The 9,202-nt window shown below is 43.2% G+C and overlaps 1 protein-coding gene across 3 annotated transcripts; it reads left to right on the plus strand.

Moving 5' to 3' along the window:
* The first annotated feature begins 982 nt into the window (after positions 1–982).
* lpar4 (lysophosphatidic acid receptor 4) lies at positions 983–6,682 on the plus strand. Of its 3 annotated transcripts, none has more exons than XM_035911448.2 (3): positions 983–1,262; positions 4,766–5,518; positions 5,624–6,682. In XM_035911448.2, the coding sequence occupies exons 2-3, from the start codon at positions 4,943–4,945 to the stop codon at positions 6,110–6,112; spliced, it is 1,065 nt and encodes a 354-aa protein (XP_035767341.2). In that variant the 5' UTR covers positions 983–1,262; positions 4,766–4,942; the 3' UTR covers positions 6,113–6,682. The 3 variants fall into 3 exon arrangements, with proteins under 3 accessions (XP_035767341.2, XP_035767346.2, XP_035767342.2); XM_035911453.2 differs by having other exon boundaries at positions 983–1,233; XM_035911449.2 differs by lacking the exon at positions 983–1,262 and having other exon boundaries at positions 4,532–5,518.
* The last annotated feature ends 2,520 nt before the right edge of the window (positions 6,683–9,202 follow it).

Raw genomic sequence — 9,202 nt, forward strand, 5'->3', positions numbered from 1 at the left:
AAAGTGTTAGTGGTTGTGAGTGGTGGTTCAGTCCATGTTATTATTGTGTGTTTGAGGGTACGGTTGTCCATTGTGTGTGTGTAGGTGGTTGTGTGTGTATGTCCAGTCCATGTGTTAACGTGGGTCAGATGTCAGGAGGCAGAGTTCAGGAGTCTGACAGCTGTGGGGAAGAAGCTGTTCCGGTACCTGGTGGTCTTAGTCCGGAGGCTCCTGTAGCGCCTCCCAGAGGGCAGGAGGGTGAAGAGTCCATGTGATGGGTGACTGGAGTCTTTGCCTCCAAGGTACAGAGCTGCAAAACAACCACAAATCATCACCCCTCTGCCACTGTGCTTGACAGTTGGTATGAGGTGTTTGTGTTGATATGCTATGTTTGGTTTTTGCCAATAGCGGCGCTTTGCATTATGGCCAAACATCTCCACTTTGGTCTTGTTTATCTGTAGCCCTGCGACAGACAATTGAACAGTCCAGGGTGCACCCCGCCTTTCATCCTGTGGCAGATGGGATATCTATCTCCATTATTACAGCAGTTATCTTGTGGTTGAAATTTTTACTTCAATATAACCGCGATGTTATTATGAGGCAGCACTTACTCCTAGTGAATGTTTATGAATTGCTGCATCTTCAACAATATTTCAGACCGTTTGACGTTTCTTCACCATAGATTGGTGCTACCTTATTAGAAATAATTCTGCACTTGTAACTTGAACAATGAAGTTATACTAACTTTTTGTTAGTGCATTTCTGTTTATACCTGCACATCCTCCAATAAATCTCTCCATCTTTATCTCATCCAAGCAAAATAAAAAAGAAAGACTTTTGTGATGGATCACTCTTGTGTGGCCCTCTCTCCTTGTCCTCTCCTTCTTCACAAATCTCTATTCATTCTCTCCCTCCTCCCCTCCTCTCCTCCTCACTGGCCGAGGTACTATTGTCTTGTTTCCTGTCACCGTGCGGGCGGCTCTCCGCACGCGCACAGCAGGCGCGGCGGGTTGTGATGCGGTCACATTTGTAGCGGACGGACGGAGCGAGTCGTCAGGATTTGCGGCTCGCTTAAAAACCAGTGGTTTGCGCTGCTGGGTTACAGTTTAACGCGTGAGAGACTCTAAGGAAAGTAGCTTGCAGTCGGAGCAGCAGCAAAACTTTTAAGTTGGGAAATAAAAGAAGGTCTGGTGGGTTTTTTCGCCCCCTTTTGACAGCTGCGCCGCTGCACCGACAAACATCAGTGACCGGGAGGTGAGCTGTCACCATCCATTCAGCTGTCAGTAAGTTTGCTCTGCTTTGTCTTTAAGCTGCAATATTTCCCTTTATAGCTGATGATAACTGATGATTTTGTCTCCAGTGGAGAAAAAAACAAAACACATTTTTATCGGGTTCTGGTTGTTTGAAGCTTCTGAAACCAGCAGCAGGTCTAACAGCTTTAACAAAGAAAACCTATAAGCTGTGGATGGAGTGATGCAGCTGAAAGAAATACCATTAGCATCTGTCTGTAATGCTCATTACTACAGATTTTTTGCAGTATGGATAGTATGAGTAGATTTTTGTGTATTTGTTGTGCATGTAACAGCCTGGTTAAATTACACTACGTCCAGCACCATATTTGTTCTTTTAGTTTTCTTTATTTTTAAAACATTTGATTAATAATTTTGTGTATATATTATCATAAAATAGTAAAATAAACACGTCCAGTACATTTTCTCAGGTCTCAATCAATACTCGAATTGGGATCATAGAAGAAGAAAACTAGCAAATGTTCACATTTATTAATAATAATAAAAAAGTTCTAATATTGGCTTTTTTTTTACTGTTTCTGCTTTGATCTAAGTAACACCCAGAGGACTTCATGTACTGTTGTGAAGTAGTCAAGATGTCCATTTATTACACCGCGCTGTGCGTCTCCTCGTCCTCCACCTTCAGCCCTGTGTGCTTTCATTCTTTCTAGCATGTGAGAGAAAGGAACAGCTGGATGTGTGCTGAGCTCTGAACTCGATCTGTTGGTATCAGCGAGTCTCCAGAGGCCTGTTTCTGTCGCTGCGGCGGGGGGAGACCCCGTAACCGTGCAGCTGTCCACGACCCGTGCGAGAAATCACACACTCCAGGCTGAGAACCCTCAGCTGGACCACTGGCAATCCACAACATGCTCAAACCTTGGAAGTTCTCCTGACTTTTAAACAAGCTGTTCAGCTGCCAGATTCCCAGTTCTATAGGCTCTGCTGCATTTAAAGGCAACAACAGCTGACTGTGAATCAGGGACGCTGTCAGGGGTCCTGGGCCTGAGCCACGGCACACAGAAAAGCATAGTGTTAGTGTGTTTGTGTGGGAGAGAGAGAGGGAGGACTGGCACATTTAAAGTGTTTGCCTGTTTGTGCGTTCACATGTGGAGCCTTGTGCACATGTAAGTGTGCGTCTGGTGCAGACGGGTACAGTAGGGGTATTGTAAAGACTGATGGAGGCACAGGACAGTGCTGATGGACTAGTGTACGCTTTACTCCATCGAACTTGAAAATCAATATTTGACATGTTCGTCTTTATTTGTCAACACAGCCTGAACTCTCATTACTTTGTACGTGCGTTGGAGAGTCTGTTGAGAGCACCTCACTGCTTGTTTAGTGTAATTGCATAACCCAGATTTAGCTCTTGTCGGGTTATTTAACTGGGTGGGAAAGCAGGGGTACATTTCCATGGAAGACCAAAAAAGAAAGTTAGAATTAGAGTTTTAGGTGAAGCTTGAAAAAAGATGGATGCAGGAATCGCTTTAAAATGCCAAATTTTCCGTTTTTAATTGGACACAAAGTGTGATGACATCACTGAGGTTTGCTTTTAACTGACTTTAGAAACCTTAGAAACCAACATCATACAGCTGAACTGCTTATGAAACTTAAAATAATGTGTTAACGTGCACTGAATTACTCAGCAGTTAAAGGTTTGTAGTTCTGCTCGGTGACGTCACCTCTTTCTCAGTGTAAAGCGTTGTTTAGTTTGCCACATTTGAAATACTTTGTAAGGAAAGTTACTCTTATTTTGTGTAGCAATTTCATGCTCAGGTTCTTTTACATGGAAATGCTTCTTTCCTCTTACTTACTTCCACTCGAACACTGTGATTCACTGGAAATCATTACCCCAATCCAAATACTGAATTTGTTGTGGATGTGGCAGAGATAAGATAGTTACCACTCTCCAACACATTTCCATCTGCCTACTTCCTGTTCTGACCTCACACATTCAGATTTAGCATCGAGTAAACAACTTGGGAACACATTGTCTGGAACAATATCAGATCAGTGTAATTGTTAATGTTTGACAAAACTATTGTATTTCACCCCACAGCAGTGCTCTGTGATGGTGGGAGCCGCTCTCAGCTGCTCTTTCCACCACGCTGGGTTATTTACTTCTTCCAGCTGGAGTTCAGCCATACATTCATTTCACGTTGAGCTCTTTGACTCTGGTTCATGGACATAAATGGAATTTAAAGGAAATATGTAGGTATCCCACTACAGTACATATTCCGGTCTCTAGCTATGTTATCTCACACAGTCCTGAAAGCAGCTAGAATGGTGAAATAGTTATATATTCAGTAATTTTGTTTCACTTCCTCTGATTAAACACTGCTGTGAAAGGCCAATATCTGTTCAGATAGAAGCAGTTTCACAGCATACTGACATAATGTGTCTGCACCCTCAGTTTTCGTTTTATCTTATCTTTGATATAAAAGATTACTTGGATTACATACAAGATTTCATGAAAAGTAGCGTGGTTATTCATTCAATATTCTCTCTTTTTATGGGCGTAAAGTTTCCCAGTCTGTATATGTGCACTTTTAAATGGTATATCCCAATTTTGTAACTGTTATAGCAAATAATTACATATAAATCCTGTGAATTAATTCAATTGACCCATTATTAGCGTTACATTTATGAGAGAAATTGATACTCGGATGCTAATCGATACTGAAACTTACCATCCGATTGACACTATTGACACTACACTAACCGTGCCGTGTTCACCTCTTCCTGTGGAAACAACTCCGCACAGCACTGCAGCAGGGAGGCAGAGGCTGAACTTGTGACCTGCAGTTGACATTAACAGCACTGCAGAAGAATTTCTGCAGAGGTCCCACTTCAGCAGCATTGATGTCTTTATGTTATCAGCTAGCCAATAGTGTGAATTTAACAAGACGTCACAGTTATTTGTGTCTAAAAGGTTATTTTTCTCCTAAACTGACTGAAGCAGAGAAAAGTCAACCAGCAACTAGAGAGAAACATTCACAACCTACCTTACTAACTCTACTCGATCAGCTACAAATGTAGTAGTGCCAGATAACAATATATAATAACATATGTCATTCAGTTTAAGATTCAGGTTTATTATTTTCTTTTTGGCATGTCTCACAGATAAGTGCCTTTCAGAATTAAAATATAAAATATTGTGATACATGATCACGAGCGACTCCATGATTCCCGATCCTGTCACATACAAACATGCCCAAATCTTAGGACTGTATCAATACGTACATATAGATGGCTTCAGATGGATAATCCATGTAGTTTTGTTTGTATCTTGTTTCTTTTAAATACTTGGCTCTATCTGGTAGTTTCTTCAGAATTGTACGCTTGAGATTCAGTTGTAGAAACACAGAGTAATACATTTCAACCAGCCATATTCCTAAAATGAAATCTGCATCATGTTCAGTTGTACCACATTTTCTGGAGAACTAGAGTGGTTTTGTAATGAGGAAGTGACTAAGTGCTTTTTCCTTCTTTCTCCACAGGAGGACTGACGATGACTCCGAGGGGGCTTGACTGGTGGATCCCCTGCTGACATCTTTGATCCCCAGATTTCCGCTCTAAAACACCCCCGTTTCCCGACAGCTTTTGAGCTGTTGTGCACCCTTTTATTTATATTTTTTGTGGCGCCCCCTCCCCCCCTCTGCGGCTCAGCTCTCAACATGGCTAGCCTGGTGATCAACGAGACCGGAATGGTGGACTGTGGGATTGACGACTCCTTCAAGTACAACTTGTACTCTGCGGTTTACAGCGTGGTCTTTGTGTCGGGCCTGATAACCAACTGTGCCGCACTCTTTGTGTTCTGTTTCCGGATGAAGATGCAGAACGAGACCACGATATTTATGACCAACTTAGCATTATCTGATTTAGTGTTTGTTTTCACGTTGCCGTTCAAGGTCTTCTACAACGTGAACCGCAACTGGCCTTTTGGAGATGGACTGTGTAAGGTTTCGGGAACGGCCTTCATCACCAACATCTATGGCAGCATGCTCTTCCTCACCTGCATCAGCGTGGACCGCTTCCTGGCAATAGTCTATCCGTTGCGTTCACGCGGCATCCGCACGCGGAGGAACGCGGCGCTGATGTGCGCCGCCGTGTGGCTCACCATTGTGGGAGGAGGCATTTCGGTGACCTTCTTCTCTACCATCAACAGCCGACACAAAGCCACCACATGCTTCGAGGGCTTTTCCAAGAACACCTGGAAGACCTACTTGTCTAAAATCACCATTTTCATCGAGGTGAATCGAGATGCACATCATACAGATGACTTTGTTTTTTTATTACGATAACCAAGACATAGAATTAAGGTGTAATTTTCATAATGTTTTTATTATTTTTTCCAGATTGTTGGTTTCCTCCTCCCGCTCTTGGCCAATTTAATATGCTCCTCGCTGGTTCTGCGGACGCTGCGTCGCCCCGTGACTGCTAGTCACGGCTGTGACAGAAAGAAACGCGTCCTGCGGATGATTCTTGTCCATCTTGGCATCTTCATCATCTGCTTCGTCCCGTACAACTCTATCCTCTTCCTGTATGCCCTGGTGCGAACCCAGGCCCTGGCTAACTGCACTGTGGAGCGCTTTGTCCGAACACTTTACCCCATCACTCTATGTCTGGCCAGTCTCAACTGCTCCCTTGATCCTGTGGTGTACTACTTCACCTCAGAGAGCTTCCAGAAGAGCCTGACCATGGGAGGCAAAGGGTCTGGTTCTCGACCTGAGAGCATGCCCCGCAGTGACACGGAGACTAAGGACACAGCGACCACTGTCCCGAGCGACACCCACACTCTGACCAGCAACGGAAAAGAGACAAAGATCACTGAAATTCAATTGTGACTCAAGAAAGAAGGAGAAGAAGGACAGGGTGGGTTTGACTGCAACTCCTGAATTTGACAAATATAACAATCATTTGTTTGGTCCTGAAAATGGAAAACACATAACTCACCAGATTAGTTAAGTCCTGAGGTAAGTCCTGAGGCATGGCCTGGGCTTTATGAATTAACCCGGCACCGGGTATCAGAGGAATGTATCTGTGGTTTTTATGAGCGATCGCTACAGGGACCAGAGACCCAACTACACTGGGACTATTGCAATAATCCAGAGACTCAAAGTGGGTCTATAAGAGATTCTGACATGTCATTGATCAAACATAAGACATGCACACTTCCACTGGACTCTGAAGAAGATGATGTCCATCCACATGCTGTTTAGTACTTGTGTAACACAACAGTTCCTTAAGTATTATTGTTATAAAGCTCAAGCTTTCACAGTGCATTATATCACTGTGGTGTGTTACTAGTAATGCTACTGTGTAACACAGCATTGTGTTGACCTGCTGAGTCAAATGTATCTCATCATGTTGAAGACTGAGGCCAGTAAATATCTGTTTTTGAATTGCATTCATTATTTCTTTGCTCCGGTCTTGTAATTGTCCTCACAGTCAAACCTGCTTTGAGCTGCTCTTTGTCAGCGAGCCTGTACATTTGAACTTGTGCGGGAGTTTTTCTACTCCAGCTTCTTGGTTTTTCACCAAGCAGCCAGTGTGAGCTTGTCCTCAGCGCAGAGGGCAGCTCTGATTTAGTTGAGGACCTCGGCCTGTGTGCTGTGTCACAGGCCAAATGCTTATTATGACTGGAGCAATGGTCCATTGTTTGCCTCTGAATGAGGTCTCTCTGTCTTAATCCGGCCTTAGACTGCAGATCTGCTCAAAGTCTCTTACACACAGCAATGTGCAAACACTCCAAGTACAGATGAACGCCTTTAGCTGTTTACCCAAAATCATGGATTTAAACTGCATGGAGCACAAAACACTTGTGTGTCAGCAGATTTGGAAGTTTGAGTGTTGCTGAATTTGCATGTATAAAATGCAGAAATGTGCAGAATTTGTCCAATCTTTATCATAAAGTCCGAAGAGGATGCACAATCCGGTCAGAGCAGCATCTGCAACAGCAAAATAAATCGATTTTGCAGCTGAATCTGTGAAGAAGCTTCTGAATCAAGTTAAACTTTGGTCAAGTTTGGCATCTGAAGATGGAGGAACCACCTGTAGCTTAACTGCTCTACATTAAACTTGATTTATACTTTTGTGGGAAATCTACATAGTAACAGTAAACTCCTTTTATCCCCACACCTCAGCCTTATGTGGTATGCATCAACCTGACGTTTAGTTACATTTCTCTGGATGTACACAGCAGGTTATTTAGAAGATTTCAGCATAAGGAAGTTTCAAATGAAGTTTCGGTTGTTGCATAAGTTACAATGTAGATCTGACGCAGAAGTATTCATACACATGTAGGACACAGCTGAGTTGAGGTCAGCTGTGAGGCAGGAATCAATAACACAAGCAGATGCGGAATTAATGGTGAAATTTCCTGTTATCAACCGAGCTACAAGTTTGGGTTGGATGGCTGGATAGTTTGGAGGGCTTTTTTCAATCTTCAAACCTTGGAATTATAAACGGTCCAGAGAGTAAACAACACAGTGTAGAGCAACCAGCTGTGTTGCTGAACTCTACCGTCTTCCAACCCAGCGAGTTTCAGTAGTTCAACAAGTAGTCCCTATGCCACCATGCTTTAGCACCACCTCGTGTTTGGTCATTAAAGCATAAACTGTAGAGCCGAGGATGACAGCAGGCTCGCAGCTTCTCTCTGTGTACTTACAGCCCTCTGCTGGAGAAGCTCAATAAATTCTCTTGGGGTCATTACACTCAATGTTGGTAGAAGTTTAGTTTTTTCAATTCCTTTACTAAGCAATACAACTTTTGCTTTCCATTGCCTTAGTTGGCAATGTAACAGAGTATACCTGCTTCATTGGTATGCACAGTGAGAAATAAGGGTGTAGGGGTGTTGGGGGGGGGGGGGGGGGGGGGGGAGTCTGGTTGTGTGAATGATGGGAGCATTTAGCAGCAGAACGACAGAGGGGCAGCAGTTTTTGGATTCTCAGATTTGGGGTCAAGGGTAGCAGGAGGAGAGAAGAAAACCAGGAAATAAGAACAGTGGGAGTGTAGAGGTATGCATGAGCTTCATCCCCCGAGTGGTTCATTCCAAGAGTGTTGCGTCACTTTTTTTTCCATTTTTTTGAACAGATAACAGTCAGATGTTTACTGTTTGAGCACGCCTGTTAAAGGAACAGTCTGCCCTAAATCTAGAAGAGAAAAATGCACATGGCTCAGTCATTTATGACCAGTGGCCTGTCCTGACATCTAGTGGCAATAAGTTGGAAGAACAGCAATTTTTAATTTGAGACAGAGTGACCACAGACCACGTTTGCTGATTATTTTCCTGTTTTGGGCTTTATAGTCACCTGTTTGTCAGCCCTGTAGAAGTCTCAGAGAAGCCATAAAGCAGCTGGGGCAAGCATGGGAAGTTTTGTCAAGTTATTTTCTCTGGGTGTGGCCTCATGCTGTGAAAGTAACAGGATGGCGAGTGTATGTCATAAAGCTGAAGCGTGGTTAAACATTTCTACAACACGTGAAGGCTTTCCTTCTTTTTTTTCTCTAGGCCTCGTGAACGAAAACCATAACCACAAGAACAAAGCCTAAAAGCTACTGCTCAGTGTCAGCGGACACACAAATGCAGCTTTTTTAATTTAATTTTTCTTTTTAACTTTTAGAGGACTAGGAGACATTTTGCTGAATAAATACTATGATTTAAAAACGGAAGTAAGGAATCTGAACGGGGAAGCAGATGAGTGCAATTATTTTGGTCACAACGGCTACAGTGTTGCACTGTAGATGTATTTAAATACAGACTGCAAAGAAGAGAAGCTAAAGAAGAGGGTTGATTTCCTCGGGATCTGCTGTGTCTGCAGACCAGATCACCTTTAAAAAGATCTTTTGAAAATCTTCAGAAATTTCTGAGGTAAGAAAAACAAGCATGTGTCTGCATCTGCCTGTGCTCTTTCAGCGTAACCTCTTTTCCTGCTGCC

Source organism: Neolamprologus brichardi, chromosome 2 (assembly GCF_056152115.1).
Source record: "Neolamprologus brichardi isolate AB-2024 chromosome 2, ASM5615211v1, whole genome shotgun sequence".
Taxonomy (NCBI): domain Eukaryota; kingdom Metazoa; phylum Chordata; class Actinopteri; order Cichliformes; family Cichlidae; genus Neolamprologus; species Neolamprologus brichardi.